A 17,956-nucleotide genomic window follows, 5' to 3' on the forward strand; every position below is an offset into this window, starting at 1 on the left:
AGTGTCAGCACCATTTATTTAGACTGCCCTTCCCCCTGTTTGGAAGATAGCTTTGAGAATGGGGGCATCTGTGACAGTTCTCTATGACATATTATATAAAAATGGTATATATTTTCTATGACACAAAATAAAACGTGCAAAGAAACAATTTTTTTCATCAAAGTGCTTTTATCTTTAATTAGGGTGACAATAACCAAATACAGGGAAAGAAAAATTAAGTAATTAAACATGTTCCTCAGTCCTATGACATCGTATTCATAAGAAATAAAAAAATAAAATTTCAAATATCAGTTCACCCAACTGTTACACAAACTTGATGCATATTGAGGCAGGACAACAAGACCCACAGACACAGTAATGTTGGGACAGCCACTTACAGACAGCTTATGCAAAACTAGCACCTCCCAAATGGAAGGAACAACCAACCCACTGTAAATCTCAGTTAAATGAAACAGTTTATGGGAAGCACTAATATTTGATGAAAAACTTGCAAAAAAATGTTTCTAGTGAATGCTCTCCGTGAAAGATGGCTGCTAAACCCAGGCAGGCCTACTATGCATCCCTAGCAAAATAGAGATGTCCACATCTTCCCTGGTGTGCTTTAGAGATTGGGAAGTGCTGATCAGAGACCCTGTCAAGAGGGGAATGTGTAGACAGCTGAAGTTGCTGAGAAACCAGCATATTAGTCAAGAGCAAATGATTTCTGGTTTCTTTCTAGTCACGCCGGATGATTTGATACGTAATCCTAATAGCCAACAGGCTGGTTAATAAGTATGAAAATAATTTTCTAGTCTGAGCACATATATTTGTTGATGATTTTGGATAATTGTCTTCTGTTTGCCGGAAGAGTATGAATGAGTGGTCATATCATACAGTTTGGTGACCCATGTAGAATATTTTATATTTCAAGCAGGTTAAACCAATATTGCTACCCTTAAACATTATCAGATCTGACCCCAAATGTGCTTAATTTAAATCCCTGCTTCAATTATTTCATTTTGGAGGTATATTGTTTCTGAGGTATAAAAGCTCCAGGTTTGAAGTTAACCAATATTGGTGAAAAGTCTCCCATAACACAATCCCAAATAGCAAGAGAATTGCCGTTAAGCATGCTGGTAACCCTAGGGAAGGGGGTATATAAATGGCACTAAAAATGAGACGTTAGTGAGCTATTTCTTTTGTTACAAATGGAAAATGGCCATAAATAGTCTAAAACTCTAAGACAATATTTGTGCTTAGGCCTTATAGGTTATGATTTTTGTGTAGTAAAAAACTGTCCAGTTGTGTACTTAAGTTGTTTTTATGAACTTCTGATGTTGAACATTAAGTACCAATGGCTCAGTAAATATTAAATACAAGTTGGCCATTTATAATATTGTATATGCAATACACACGTTCAAATGGCATTGAGAAGGTTATCCAAAGACCTGTAGCATGCTTGATAGATCTGGTTATTGGCAAGAGGGAGCTGTCTGATAAATATTTGTGTCTTAAAAACTGTCAATTTACACTAACTTTCTGTTTCCCATGCTTTTGTGTGCTGCTGTTCATTCTACATTTGTAACTGAAGAGAAACAATGGAGGAAATTGGACTCCAAGGAACGTTTTGGGATTTATGTCTCCTTTTTCAAGTTTATTTTGATGTGTTTTTATTTGGTCTCCAAGTTCACAGTTGCATCTGAGAAGACAACAATACTTTTTAGAGAGCACCCACTTAATTTATTGTAAGGGAATATGAAGGCAAGGATAGTTAAGAATTGTTTAAGTCATTAGCTAGTCCATATAGACATATAAAGCCACTGGCATATTTTGATTTAATTAATTTCTGATAGAAAACATACTATATATTTAAATATGTATTGCCATGCTAAGAAACTTATTATAGGAGGGACGTTAGTCACGACTCGTCTTAGCTTTCTAAGAGTTCTTTCTAGCAAGAAGTCTAACTTGATTTTAACTTCTATTAGAAGAGAACATCATTTTGGACTCACTCTTACTTCTGTTTCTGTTTATAATTCTCATCTGAAATCAATACACTGGGCTTTGCATAGTTTGCCAGGGAGGAAGGTCACAAATTCAAACTGTGAGGCCAGTGTGGTAGACACTGAGCCTCCAGTAGAGCAGTCCCGGGCTCCACGGATGCTGTGGGCTTGCTCTTGGCGTGAGGGTGACTGTGAAGCCTCAGCGTGGCTAAGAACTAACAGAACAGAACTAGGGTGGAGCTTCAGCCACGCAGAAGGACGAAAGTGTAGACACAGTGTTAAGAATTGCACCTTAGAGGTCCCTGATTTAGAGTGGATTCCTTTATTGCTGAGAGAGGCGAGGCATTCCTGACGCATTAATAAAGCAAGAGGAACCAAGGCCTACAAGCGTATATTCACTGGGATTTATCATAAAGTGAGGAGCATTCCACTTGAAGTGAGTGTAATAAAACTCAACCTTAAATAGCTGGTGAGGTAAGATAGCAAACAAACAAAATGAAGAAAAATACATCCCAAATGTTATTTTAAAAATAAATAGTTATAAAATAGTCCATAACACAATCTGAATTCAAATTCACTACAAGTATTTATCCTCTAAATACATCTTAAGAACCAAAGCAAAATAAAAAGTTGTAAAATTGAATGTTGATGCCTGTCAGCTTGTTATGGTCAAACAACGCCCAGACTCATGTCACGAGCTGAGCAGTTAGTCCGGAGTTTAGTGATGCTCTCATTTCCAGCGTTCACTTTGGGCGAGTCCGTGAAGCAACCAGCTGACATCTTGAGTCAAACCATACATCACTACTGAAATCAAACTTGAAATTTTTTTCTTTATAGCTGTTTCTTGCTAGACTAAGTGTCCTCTTGTCTTTTGGATAATTATTTTCTTGCTGGTTTGCTTGCCTGAATCAGTGTTCTCTGGGTCTGGCTTGGAGCTGCATTCAATCAAACCAAACTGATGAACAAAGTCATGACTTGGTTCAGTGACATGTTGCTGTGGTAGCTCCAGCTACACTAGTAAATAAAAATAGAAATAACCTCTTTTTCTGTGTCCTGGAACTCCCACTCATTGGATATATTTAATCTAACAAACGCCACTTTACACACTGATGATGAAGAAATACAAGTCAATGGGCTACAACATTACCATCAAGGGCAATAATTAAACTCTCCTGGGATTCCCCTCATAGAGATGAGAGGAATACAAAGGGAGAGTATGCCCCACTCTGAACAGGAGAGAAAACACCGTATGTCTTGGCATGGTAGATACGTCTAGACAAGCGTAGAAAGTAAGTTAAGGACAAGGGCAAGTGTCAAATCGGTTCAGCTTTTCCCTGGGTCATTCAAATCACCTCAACATCACTGTGCCCAATTCTCAGTCTTGGGCTAGTGCTACCAACACTAGAAAAAGGATGGCATTTAAAATAAAAAGGATGGCATTTTGAAAATCAGTTTTCTTACTTATTTTTGTAAAGGGTGACATATTTCTAGAAAAATAGACATTGTCCAAATTTAATTGCAAAATTTATCTTGAGCAATAAGGAGTTTAGACATTGTATAATGTGTAAATAGCTCCTTGTGCTAAGCTAAATGTGTTTCATTTGTCAGAGGGACACCTACCCTGTCTGCAAGGCGGGATGAATACTTAGCGTGTGCACATTAGTCATGGAAATGCATAAGTGGCATAAGACAGCCTTATAGCAAATTCACATGTTGCATATAGGTATACATATAATAAATAAATACAAATGAGACAACCAACAAACCAAAAGCTATTGTGCCTGCCTCACAAAGCTACTGAAAATTCTGAAAAACGCAAATTAATTAAATGAATAACAAAGAATATTTACAAAACAAAAGTGCAAAGGCCAATGTCTGACTTAGTTGTTCACCAAACTTTTCTAGGGTTTAGACTTCAGTTCTGAACAAACTGCCACCAATACCATCTTGTGGACAAAGGAGGTATGTAATAAGTTTCTCAGAAATGCTGAAGAGCTGAACCATGTCTAGGACATAGTCATAGAAATTGCTTATAAACTCAGAATCAAATGGTAATTTATATAGGCAGTATATTGTGATATAATTCCTTAAGCTTTGTAGTAGGCAAAATTTCAATCTTCAACTATATCGTGAAAGACAAAAAAAAGCACAAGAGGTCAAAGTCTTTAAATAGCTCTGATCAAGGTTAGACGTTGAAAATCTCAAGCCAGATTGCTTCTGTTGTGGTTGTAAGTAATGGTCAATGCTTTCATGTGGAAAGGTCATTCTTCTCTCTTTTCTTTTGACTCTAAAAGCCAGCAAAATGAACTGGGAATAGATCATCTCTACATAGGAAGATATGTAGCTAAAATTGCTACCTGAACTGGGATAATGTTTAAAAAGAGTCCTAAAATCCTTGTTTATGAGAAAAAAAAGTTGTAATATTGTCATCATGGCCTATAGTTATTTTGTATTTAAACACATGTGTAGTATGAATGAGAGAAAACTAATAATTCTTCCTCTTGCTAAAGACAACACCTGAAGTAAACAGCTTTTTTAATTATTTTTTTTTAATGAAACAAATGGTTATTTAGAGGGACATTTCCTATTCTACTTGGGGGACCAAATTATCATGTTTATTTTACCAAAGGGTTGAGCACCTGCCAATCTCATTGTTATGCTTGTTAGACTAAGTGTTCCTTGTAGCCCTTTGTTATGAATAGAGCTGAGGCAGAAAAAGGAAAACAACTTTCCAAGATGAGTGAGGGTTTGTGCTATATAATCTCAGGCCCCTCTCTCTGGTTATATCAGACTTAGTCACATGCCCCAGTTTTAAAAATGAACTTGCATCTCGGTGACAGGTCACTCTCAATATGTATCATGTAACATTTTATCCCCTCCTCAAGTCACATGAATCAATCTAAATCCTTGAGACAGAAATAAGCCAGTCACACAGTCACAGAAATTAGAGAAAGGAAGAATAATAGCTATACCACGTATAAGAAAGGTTTCTGTTCTGTGGAACTGAAGTGAATGCAACTGAATATAATTTACAAAACAAGAAACCTTTTTCTACATATGAACTGATCAATAAAAAAACCCAAATGCATTATCACCAGTCAAATGTTCATGAAAATATTAAAATTATGAAATAAATATTTTTGAATAAACCAAAAGGCAAAAGGATAAATAACCTGCCAATTAATATGAAAAATAATCTTCGAAAACATATAAAAGTCTTAGCTTTACAGCAAATTCAAGTAAATTAATATGTGCCAGGTATTTTGTAAGTTTTCAGAAAATTTAACAAATTGAAAGCTCAAAATATACACATAGCACCATCTTTTCACTTTATGTACATGGGGTGGGGTAGACTATCGTTTGATTATGAAGATACATATATAAATGTCTGCATCTTCCAATTGCATGAGTTTAAAACACAGCACCATTGCAGGTATTGCATAAGAAAGAAAATAAAGGAATAAGCAACAAGATGTTTTAAAACATTGGAAATAAATAAAGTAGACTTGGAAAATAAATAAACTTGGATGGAAATACACAGTGAAAACTCAATATTAAATACCTAAAAAGCTATATTTATGCACAACTATGTTGACAGTACCTGGCCAGCAGCTCATCTATTTGTAAGGAAAGCCGGTTCAAATCATGGGTGCCTTTGAACAAACTCTGCCTTACGTCAGGCATGCTTCCCGGGAAAACCCTTCACAGCTTTCCCCACTCTCGGGGGCTTGCTTTTCTAAATTCATTGCCTGTAGGTAGAAAACACCGTCCTATCCTGTGGAATATGTTCTGCTCCTTGAGGTGTGAATTAGTCTCTGTGACCGGAGGGCTCTGGTGGTGTGCACTCAGCTTCTGGGGAAATCCAATGAATTAGATCCCAGCAACGTCCATCCTTGTGCTAAATATTCTATAAAAGCAACAAAAAGTTGCTCCAAACAATGAATAGGTAGGGAGTATAAAATACCATTGGATAATACAGCTAACCCCACTGGAGTTTTGCTTCCTTTTAGAGTATATTTTGTTTATTTATTTTCTACCCCAGAGCTGAGGATGGAACCAGGAAAGTGCTCTACAACTGAGCAAAATCTCCAAACCCAGAACACTGTAGGCATGGAGTGCCTTTCACGCAGAATCTCCATCTTTTCTTTGCAGAACTGGACTCTTTCTAAAAAGACATCCATGATTCTTAGGACGGCGTGTGCTCCACCTATTCATTGGCTGGCGCTTCACCTTCACTTTGCAAGGTGAGGACTCTTCTGTTTTCCATCACTACAAGTCCTGTGCTTTGCCCTGATGGTGGGTCTGGGGATCACAAAGTCAGAAGAATAATGAGTGAAGGAGAACAAATGTCTTGCCAGACTACTAAAGTTTGTCAAAATCCAAAGACTTGGTACTTGCTACTTTGACTTCACCACCAAACACCTCTTAGGGAAAAACCACTTTCTCCATCACTGGAGACTCATTGAAGTGAGCATAGGATTAGTTTGGTTCCTTCTTTCTCCTGTAGCATATGTTCAGTGTCATGAGGAGTACTTCAAATTGAGCTCACAGCAAGGAAGACGCAGAGTCATTTCGATGGTTGGCTATGCTGAGTTTGGGGGCTCCCTGATAAAGAGTCTCCCACAGTTTGTCCTTTGAAAAATAACTTAAAAGTGGATCTCTTATTGCCTATTTTTCTGTATAAATAGAATGAATGTAGAATGGTGTAAGACTTCTCATAAAAATCAGTCATAGAACAATCAACAGCAGTATTATGCTGTCTCAATCTCAAAAGAGCAGAAAGATGACTTTCAAGCAACAATTGTAAATTTAAATGTGAAGCAAATATCAATATAAATTTCAAAAATTCAAGTTCAGAAATCAAAGTCTAAGCATGTTGATGAGTTCACAAACCGTATGTCGTCTGTGGCCCATATCACCTCCTCAGATTTCTTCTGAAGAACCCGTGACAGGCTCGCTTGCATTTTCATATGAAACTGAGTAGAACTCATGGCCACGGTAAAGCAAAACACACAGAACGAAGTTGGGAAACATCTGAAAATACTGATTTCCAATTACTGTCAGGATATGATTCAGATGGTGGCTTCAGATATTTGTGCCACATCAGAGAAAAAAAAAAAAAGCAAAGAAAAACAGTCCAGAAATCATAGGCCTCGAGAGCACGTGGCTGTAAAGCATAGATCAATAGCTCTAATGGCACGGCCATCTCACCAGGAACGAGTCTTCCTCTGTAGCGTTCATTTTCCACCTGCCTTCTGCTGGGCAGAAGTCATAGGATAGAGGCAGTCTTCCGGATTACACCTTCCACTGGGGCCTGGGGGTCCTTGAGGCCCTGGGGCCCCTGGTGAACCTGGCAAACCTGCTGCTGATGAAATAAAATACACCGTGAGAATGCAGCTGACATGCGATCCTGCCTGTCTCCCTCTCTCCCGCTGCCATTGGCCATTCAGCTGAACAGGTAAGGCCCACAGAGGGGAAGAGGCTCATCTTTTAGAGACATGCAAGCATAAAGATAATATATCTATTACCTGAAGATCCAGGAAGGCCTGGACTCCCTGGCAGCCCAATCCCAGGTTCTCCTCTTTCCCCCTTCTGTCCTCGGTAGCCTGCGCGAGAGATTAATATGAAGAGAGATATGAAAACATAAGTATTCAACACTGGCAAGCTCATGGAAGTCCTGTGTTCTGAGGCGGGTTGTTTCTTCACCCATTATGCATTTATATTCATTTCACATAATCATCCATGAGACACGAATGAGTACAGTAAAGCACGGAGGATCTGATAACTATGCAGCTAATATGTAAAGTTAAAGCAAACCAAGCTTTTGATAGTGAGGCTTACTTATAAAAACAATAAAAATGGGCCCTGCAGTGGTGGCGCACGCCTTTAATCTCAGCACTTGGGAGGCAGAGGCAGGTGAATCTCTGTGAGTTCAAGGGCAGCCTAATCTTCAAAGCTACTTCCAAGACAGTCAAGGCTGTTGCACAGAGAAACTCTGTTTCAAAAAACAAAAGCAACAACAACAACAAAAAAAACCAAAACAAAATAATAATAATAAATCTTTAAAAATGCATTGTAAGTACTTTGGAGACTTCTCAATCTTTCACATTGTGGCAGATAAAATTTCTAGTCCTTTACATTTATGAACTGTTACAGTAAAGCATATTTGTGTTGTTATCTTAACTGATTTGACTCAAATTTCTATTTTGCCAATCTTGAAATTGTGAGTTGTTTGTTCCTTTTATTTCATTTAATTAATTGATTATTTCATTTCATAAAGCCTTTATTCTTATGCTGTCTTGTTCTCATATGAAATAGAATTTATTTCTGTATATTTCTTTCCTATTTCCTATATGCAGACTCCATCAAAATTTCTGTTGAAGAGAGCTCACACACCTATCATAAACATATAAGAGGAGATATGAACAACATATTTAAGGATTATCTATAGTGCCAAAATTCTTATTATTAAGAGCATGGTTTGTTGGTACTTTATATATTATCTGTGTATCTGTAAGACCCTCCATGTTTTATTGTACCCAACTTGGTATTTATGTTTACTATATGATAAATGTGAAATGGAAGATTAATATATGATGAGAGAAGCAGCAGTGTACACAGCATGAGCTCAGAAAATAGCCTGGATTCTGAGGGTGTTGCTTTCATATGGACAGACAGACAGACAGACAGACAGACACACACACACACACACACACACACACACACACACACACACGAGTGCTCAGCTTCCCTGGTTCTGGTTCACTAACCAACTGTTGAACCCTTCAGCCATTTTGACAGTCTTGTCCTCTTATTTCCAAAGGACACCATTGCTAATTGTTTTGTTCAGTCATAACTATCCTAGTCAACCATTCTATGGGCCACTGCATTAAAAACAAAGGTTTGCTTTGACTTAGAAGCTGATGTTACCTAAAGTTTAAAAGTTCAAAAAGAAGAGCAATGACCCCCAGTATTGTCCTCTTAAAATTGATGGCAGTGGATAGGTAGACCAGATTCTTTGCCTCTTCCTCCCCCATCTTCCTCCTTGTTATCTTCTGCTAACTCTACATGCAAAGTTCTTTTAAAAGAACACCAAATCAACCTCTCTCTGTCTCTCTCTCTGCAAACTTTATTTTTCTGCTGTATTTCTGGCAAATTTAATATTACAAAGAGTTGAAGTGTCAATAAACAGCGATATTCACTGTCAGAAGCCCCATGGGGGAAACAAGCCGAGGCAACAAGTTCTAAGTGTGTTTGTTGTCAGAAACTCTGGTGGGACAGAAGTTGTGTTCATTTTAGTAGATCTTGCCTTAAAGAAAACTGGAAATCATGTGGGGGGATTCCTTCAAACTCAAGAATTGCACTCAGATCTCTATTAGAAGTCATAGTCTGTGATGTTCACACAGCTGCAGGCTAAAGCCACAAAAATCTCTTGCAAAGGGGTGGCTCCTCTTCTTTTGATTAGTTGCCTGTGTAGCGAATATGAGTCTTGTTTTCAACTGTCCCCCCCCCCCGACATTTGTGACATAGAGTTGCCCGTGACAGAACCTTCCAGAGACTAGGACCGGATATTCAACCCCTGATCACAAATCTACACCTGTGCAAAAGTTCCAATCAGTCTTCAATCATCAGTCCACGTAAGCATCCCACAGTCAGCCTCCTGACATCATGGTCCAAATGGTTCTCATCTTCTGACCAGTTTGATGTAGGTGGATCTTCTGTCTATGTGTTACTTTCATTGGTTAAATAAAGAAAATGCCTTGGCTTTTTGATAGGGCAGGATTTAGATAGGTGGAGTAGACCAAACAGAATGCTGGGAGAAAGAAGCAGAGTCAGGCAGATGCCATGATTACCGTTCCAGAGACTGATGCTGGCTAGACTCATGCCGGTGACCTTGTGGTGACATACAGATTATTAGAAATGGGTTGAGTCAAGATGTGAAAGTTAGCCAATAAGAGGCTAGAACTAATGGGCGAGGCAGTGTTTAAATGAATACAGTTTCCATGTAATTATTTCCGGTAAAGCAAGTTGGGTGGCTGGGTGGGATGAAAAGCAGTCCACTCTCCTATTACAACACCTGTTAGCTCATCATTCCAGGTCTTTCTCTGCTGCCTTGTCTTTAGACTAACTGGCTTTTCCTTTGGGGCTCCAACCATGGCAGGCTCACCACTCACACTAGCAACATCCTTCCTTGCTACGCCTTCAGTAGCTGAAAGTGCCTCTTGTTTCTACTGCTCCCCCATCTCCACACTGACTGCCTCCAAATGCCCAGATACAACTGCCTCTAGCAAGCTGAAGAACCCAAGCTGAAGTATCTATGGGTAAGTTATGAAGGCCTCCCATTTCCTCCACAGGCTAGCAGAGAATTGTGGCTGAGTGGGATCCATTCTAGGGTTCAGCCAGAATCTGAAAACCAGGGTCAATCTTCTTCCTGAAGTGGGGCCCTGTGGCTAATTTTGAAAATGATTTTACTAGTGTCTGCTGTTCTGTCCCTGTTGTGTACAGGATTCAGAAAGGTGGGTAATTAAAATGGATTCCAGAGTAGAATGTAATTCAACTCCAGCAAGGTAAACTTCCCAGAATGCTTAGGAATAACTTTGGTGGTAGCAGAGGTGCCTAGGGCTACAATTTCTCTAATCTTGTTTATCATGGTTCAGACATACTAAATTAGGCATTTCTCTGTCAGAATTCATGAATCGTCTGAATGCAGACCTATCTAGTCAGTTTGCAGATTGCTAACCACATTTTTACAGAATAGCTGTGTCAGAATAACTGAATCAAGAAAAATTTGAGAGCATTTGTCTTTTCAAGTTGTCATCAGTGGGACACTTCCTTATTTATTTATTTTTTTGCCAACTTAAGTTTGTCTTTAGAGACTTTAGAAGTCATACAAAATATCCTGTAAGGTAGAGGATTTCAATAAACCCATGTTGGGCGCCAGATGTAGACAATTTCAATAAAGTAGTCCCACACTAGCTCAGAAAGGAGTATAATAAAGGTTTTTTTTTTTTTTAATTTGGGGTAGACAATCATCTGAACGAATGGGGAACAGGAAACGAACCCAGCGTTGAGAGAGTACACATGTTTTTACATTTGTTTTTATAGTACCCAAGACCACACCCAAAGTGGTGTAGCATCTCAAAGGTCATTGGCTGAAGGGTTCCTACAGCACTTTAAAGTTCATAAGTTATCATTACCTGCCCAAGACCTGCCCAAGATTAAGCTATCTAAAAGTTCTGACATAGATGGGAGTAGACGACCTCCAGGCCCTGCCCCTTACTAGGGAACTATTGACAGTGGCTGGGGAAGGGGAACTTATTCTTTTTTGTGTGTTTGTTTTGTTTTGTTTCTTGAGATAGGCTTTCTCCGTGTAGCTTTGGAACCTATCCCGGAACTTGCTCTGTAGACCAGGCTGGCCTTAAACTCACAGAGATTTGCCTGTCTCTGCCTCCCAAGCACAGAGAGGACTCATCCCTAATGGATGATGTGACCACTGATAGGTCTCACATGGCCTCGGGGATGTCTCTACACCTGTGCACATATGGGGATCCCTAACTGGACTTAGTGAGTCATTAAAAGACAGAGAGGAACTTCGGGAGGGCCTATTGAGGGGGCATGGGAAACTTGGATGGGGAATGGGGAATATAAATCATTATATTTCCCTGCATACATTTATGGAATTCTCAGAAATGAATATAAGTTAAAAGAAGATTATGTCTATACTTTAAAAGTTACCATCTACAAAACTCTACTACACAATCACTCTAAATGCCCCCCCCCCAAATTAGGTGTTAGCCCCAAATGACTATTGTAGCAGAATCTCTTGACTCTTTCTTCAGTTTCTTTAAGACTATCTTAAGAGAAGCTTTGCCTGGCAGTGAGATGGAGACAGAAACAACTCTACCAGGATCCTACATAACAATAGAGCAGCAGAGAGCACTGATGTTATTGTTACACTGGATATCATGAAGGTGAACTTAGAGTAGTAACAGGCATATCAGTTTTAAATTTGCAGTAGTAATAAGATTTATCACTAGAAAATAAAATATTAACAAAATAGTTCAAAACATGTCATTACACCCATATCACACATCTGTTTTAATTGCAATTAGCATGTTTTAAATATTGAGGATTAAAAACCTGGCAAATACAATATTATACTTGCACCTTACCTTGGGGTCCGGGGTCTCCCGGGGGTCCAGGTAACCCATCCTTCCCCGGTGGGCCAGGCCTCCCATGAGCTTGAGCAGACAGCATTGCTGCTGGCAGCTTAATTTGGGACAGAAACACAGCCATCCTCTCTGTATTCGTGAAAGAAAAAGATACGTCACAAAATGGAAGTGTTTTTATGTCAAATGATTTCCAAATACTTTTATAAGAAGTTGAAAAAAATTCAGTTACTGATTTAAGCACATATTATATACCAACTGGTCTGACGGCTGTGTTTTTATAAAACAAAGAATCAATTGCATGAAGTTGTTTTTGTTAGGCACTGAGGGATACATCTTTGTGAATTAAGTCCTTCCTAATACAAGATGCTTTCCCAAAGGGCACATCAAAGGCATTGCCACTTATTCATTTAACAGAGCCTGGAGCACAACAATGTGTATACGGGTTCCAGAGAAAATGTCCAGTGATGACAGAGAACATTAACCGAACACACCCTCTCAGGGACTCACCGTCAGCTCACGAAAGCACCTTTATAGTAGGTGCAGTGTGGTGTAAGTGCTAAGTCTTAGACAGTTATTAATGTCATGGGACTTTGAGATGAAAGTGAGTATACAAAGCTGAAAGTTAGGATGTTGGATGGGGTTAGGGAGATGACTTGGTGGGTAACGGGGATTGCCGCACAAACGTGTGGACTCCAGTTCAGATCCTCGGCCCTCCTGTAAAAGCTGTGAAGGCTTGTGTGCATCTGTAACCTGAGTGCTCAGAGGTCAGAGACAGGAGATCACTTGGACTTGTAGCGATCTGCCTAGCCAAGAATGCAAAGCGTAGGTTCAGTGAAAGACCATGTCCCAGGGAGTAAGATGGAGGGTGGTAGAGGAGGACATTTGACATCGTCTGTGGCCTGTGTGCAGGCACTTGATCACATGGGGGCATATCCCAGCCAATCGCTTCCTGCCCTGCACACAGACATATGACATCCCCCCCCCACACACACAAGAAGAACCAAGTGTGCGAATGAAACTTGAAGGAACCATAAAAAAGAAGTTCAAAGACTGTATGAAAATATAAATAAGAATTTTCCATTTAAAATCAGCTCTGAACAAGGTACGTTATTAACTAAGTTAACTAAGCATTCTTTATTTTATTTTATTTTTTAAAGATTTATTTATTATGGTCACAGAGTTCTGCCTGCATGACAGAAGAGGGCACCAGATCTCATTATAGACGGTTGTGAGCCACCATGTAGTTAGTTGCTGGGAGTTGAATTTAGAACCTCTGGAAAAACAGTCAGTGCTTTTAACCTCTGAGCCATCTCTCTGGTTCCCTCTTCATTTTATTTTTTAAGTAAAAACATATTTGATTAAGGGTCTCATGCAGTCCAGGCTACCCTTGAATGCCTGGGGTTCCAGCTGCTACTCCAACACACCTGCCTCAACATTCTCTGTCGCAGAGCTTTTCATTAGGGATTGTGGACTTTGTTTTGGAGTTACAGAATTTACTCATTTAAGCTGATCATTTAAGTAAGAACTATTGCTATGTTTTTATGAAGCACATATATTATAAAGGACATTTCTAATCTGGTGTCTCAAACTACTCCAAAACAGCTGAGCATCTGCAGCTCAGTCTGAGACAGCAGATTAGGAATCTGTCAGCTCATGCAAGACATTTCTTGTCACTATTGAATTGTTTGTTATTAATTTCAGACAGAACGTTGCTCAGTTAAATTTTATCTCAAGAGCACACTCAGTATTTTAGTCTGGAATTCATTTTGAGAAAATCATGAATCCCCTTATATATAAAAGCTGCCACAGAGCTCCTTAAACTTGCTTTACTTATATTATATATATATTCATTGTAAAAATCTAATATATGGGTGATTAATTTTTAAAATACAAAATTAGAAGAGGGTACAGTCTTGCCATGATAAAAAGAATCTGGATTTCTTCAAAAAAAAAAAACTGTCTTAGTAATTCAAATGATTTCACTGGTAAAACTAAATGCAGCTGAGATAGCTCAGCTGGTAAAGATGCTTGACACTAACCCTGACTACCTGAGCCCAATCCCTGGGATCCACACGGGAGGAGGAGAGCACAGACTCCTACAACTTTTCCTCTGGCCTCCACACATGTACACACGCTATGGCACATGTGCCAACACACACAGGTGTGCATGTGAACACAAACACACACACACACATCAATAAATAAATGTTACGAAACATGTTTGGTACCTTTAATGGCTAAACAGTTATTTGCCACCCTAATTTTCTTCTCTTTAAGCTAAGAGGTAAATTTACAAGTACTTTGTTTTGGGAGGATTTTTAATAACTTTAGCAAAACACAATTATTTTAAACAATTACTTCTAGCTGTAAATGAACTGGCTTTAAGCTACACTAAGAAACAGTCATCGAGCATAAGCTAATTAGCTCTTCGGAACCCTACCCTAATGCTCTATAATTGAAACTAATAGTTTCTTAGCATCTAAATGAATTGCGGAGGCCTGTATTCTTGATTGCCTTCCCTCTGTTTTCAGAGCTCCTTAGTCATTTAAACTGTTTTTTTGATTCTGCTTTCTAATGAGGCAGAAAATTAAAGACTTTGGAAGAGGTGTATATAAACCATTCATATTCCACCTGCCTGGGCAGAACAAGAGCGAGCAGTCACAAGGGCCAAAAGACTGAGAGGTGAGGCTGAGCACTTGGCTTTCTTGGAGAATGAAGTTCTGGTGACAAGGCAAGCATTAACATGGATTGAAGAAGTAAGGGACACTCAGGTGTCACCCAGTCTTCATCTGCCTCTTGTTTCACAAGACAATTGAATCTTTTCTCCTAACATCTCATTCACATGTTGAGTTGCCCACGTTCTTAGTATAACCTCATCTTATTTTCTTTTGATGCTCCATTACGGAAGCATGAGTTACATGATAGATCAAGGGAAGTCCTCGTCACTTGATAATATTGTTCTCTTTTAGCCTTAAGGATAAAGAATGGTCATTCAGGGCTGGAGAGATGGCTCAGTGGTTAAGAGCATCGCCTGATCTTCCAAAGGTCCTGAGTTTAATTCCCAGCAACCACATGGTGGCTCACAACCATCTGTAATGAGGTCTGGTGCCCTCTTCTGGTCTGCAGACATACACATAGACAAAATATTGTATACATAATAAACAAATAAATATTTTAAAAAAAGAATGGTCATTCACAGGATTACTAAACTGTTCGAGAAATCACTTTGGGGGCGTTTTACATGGCTTTCCCTCATGTCTTATAATTTTGGAAAATAAAATTACATGTAGTTTTCTCCTATGGGGGCAATACAGCAATAATTTCTTGTGATATCTGAATAATTTCCCAGTTTCATTTTAATTGCTATGGTATATTTTGGACTCATTTATTTTATATAGTTCACAATGCTGTATTTGTTCACAGTCTTTGTCAAGTATGTTACTTTGAAATGTCGTCATGGGTAAATACAGGGAATTGAACACTCGCATGTGATATAAGTCTCCTGGGGATGCTTGAAAAACAACCAAGACACTTCTAAAATCACAAAGCTCAAGAATGAGGAGACTCTAAAAGGAAAAAGTAGCTACACAGTTTTGGAAGCTGAGGGTCAGATTGCCGAGGGATATTTGTCTTGGTAGAAAGCAAGAAAACTGAGACTTTCCACTGAGAACAGAAACCAAATTTAAAATGCGGATTCTAGAGACTCAAAATGGGATGTAAGTTATCTCTGGAAGTAGGAAGCAAAGGAAAGAAGTTGAAATAAAGTCAATAGATCAAAAGCTTAAGTATAAAGTGGTAGAAATGTTTCTCTAAGAATCTAAACAGTCTACCCTAGCCCTAGCAACTAAAGGGTCCCTTTCTAAAAAGGGGACAGTCTGGGGGAAGAGAAGGATGGGGAAAGTGAGGTAAGTGTATGTCCACTAAGATGTAAAATGAACAAATAAAGGGAGATAGACTGTCTCTGTATTGACAACTCCAGACTTCAGCAATACTCTGGCTTTAATACTGAAAAAAAAATGAATAAATGAACCCCTAAAATACTGCTGAGATGGCAGTCAAGGTAGAAAACTGAAATGCATTCATGGAGAGACTTAAGGACACTGAAATCGAAAGACCTTCATTTAGAATGCCCAGCTAGCTGCCCCACGTGAAAACCACGGTTGGCAAGTTCTACGTTCGCTCACAACCATCAGTTACGTATTTCAGAACCCATTTTTCTGTGTGAACAGACGACCACAGCTCACTGGAGATAGAGGGAATCCTGCAAGGCGCATGACTGATGCTGGTTGAGTTCCTGGTAAACAGAAGTTGTAAATGGAATTAACAGGATATGTTGTGGAAAATACTTATTGTATCTTCCATGATGCGTATCTATTGGATGATGTGTATATTCACACACACACACACAAATATTCTACTTATAGATGTGTATCTGTTGGATGCTGTGTCTATGCACAAATATATACACACTTATAAATATCTTAGTTATAGAGAGGAAAGAGATGCTACCTTGAAAGAGTAGAATGGGACAGTATGTTATACTCATTCAAATACACATGTGTGAAATATGTGTGAAAATGGAGAAAACATGAGTTTTCTGAACACTGGAAACCAAACGCAGAAATAAACCTAACCTTCCTGTTCTTCCTCATTGGCAGGTCAGACTTTGAGGGTTTAAAGAGTGGAAAAAGTCTGTTAGTTTGTATATACTATTTCATAATTTTCCATATAGATGCAAATGCTCAATTATTATAGGGTAGGTCATAGCAAAATCTATGCTTCTCTGATATGTCAAGCCTCTGATTTATGTAGATAGCATTGTTGGAAGCTGCTAAGTCTTCCTAAGGACAAAAGATGCTAGGCTGAATCATGTGGATAGCATCTGTCTCTGCCTTGTGTAATCTGATCACCCTACCCGCAGAAATGCTTTGACATATTGGCCAATCAAAGTGGGATTTAATCTAACTTTAGAATGAATGCATGCTTGTGTATTACTATCCAGCTGGAACCCAGGTTTGAGATCATGGAGAATCACCTCCCTCCATTTCTTGGGGTTGGGAATGAGCATTTAGCATGCTGAAGGACAGGGTAGTGGCCTGTAGAATAGCCCAAGGTGAGAAGCCTGTGAGGGTCACCTATGAAGTTCAAAGGAGATTGATAAATCCCTGGAGGAGAGCTCGAAACTTGGGTCCTGGTGTAGGGTTTTACACGAGGAGCCACCTGGAATAAAGCTTGCAGCAGGACCTCCTGAGGACCACCTTGGACTCCTGCTGGAGACGGGGAACCCTTCCTGAGGCTGTGGTCAGGCAGGAGTGTGGAAAGACTGCAGGAACCCCCACTGACGTCTCCTCTAGCGAAAATGCTAAGAAAACAGTCTGCAGATGAGCGTGGCTGAACCCAAGCACTTACTGTACTGCGCTAGTTCACTGAAACTGTTTTAAAATGTGACAATTAATCTCTGCCTTTAGAGAAGGCTTTGTGGAAAGGGAAACTGACCTGACAGTGCTATGATCTGTGAAAGTGAAGTTTTACGTTTTTTCTTCAGAAGCCATGGAAGTAGTGCAAACGGACTGAATGGAAATGGTTTGAGGGCAAATGAACTTAAGTGTTAACCAACCAACTGTAGGTTCAGGTGCATTTTGTGTGGGAGAAGACAGATGTGCCAGGCTGCTGTCTGGAAAGTAAGCAGGAAAGGGGATAGCACACATGGAGCTGGAGGCTAGAGATTCCAAGCAAAAAACTTCCTTTTTAATAAACCATCTTGAGGAAAAGGTTATCTGTGGCTTTGGCGGTAAACAAGCT

The 17,956-nt window shown here is 39.2% G+C and overlaps 1 protein-coding gene across 1 annotated transcript in view; it reads right to left on the minus strand.

Annotated features, from left to right (window-relative positions):
- Window positions 1-208: 208 nt before the first annotated feature.
- Col19a1 (collagen type XIX alpha 1 chain) overlaps window positions 209-17,956 on the minus strand; it is a 311,078-nt gene continuing 293,330 nt past the window's right edge. Inside the window, exons 49-51 of the mRNA XM_057751349.1 lie at window positions 12,155-12,283; window positions 7,511-7,588; window positions 209-7,347 (exon numbers count right to left, since the gene is read on the minus strand). Coding sequence (XP_057607332.1) covers window positions 7,220-7,347; window positions 7,511-7,588; window positions 12,155-12,283 — 335 coding nt within the window. The 3' untranslated portion in view covers window positions 209-7,219. The remainder of the gene's footprint in view (window positions 7,348-7,510; window positions 7,589-12,154; window positions 12,284-17,956) is intronic.

The sequence above is a fragment of the Chionomys nivalis genome, chromosome 19, assembly GCF_950005125.1.
Source record: "Chionomys nivalis chromosome 19, mChiNiv1.1, whole genome shotgun sequence".
In the NCBI taxonomy this organism is placed as follows: domain Eukaryota; kingdom Metazoa; phylum Chordata; class Mammalia; order Rodentia; family Cricetidae; genus Chionomys; species Chionomys nivalis.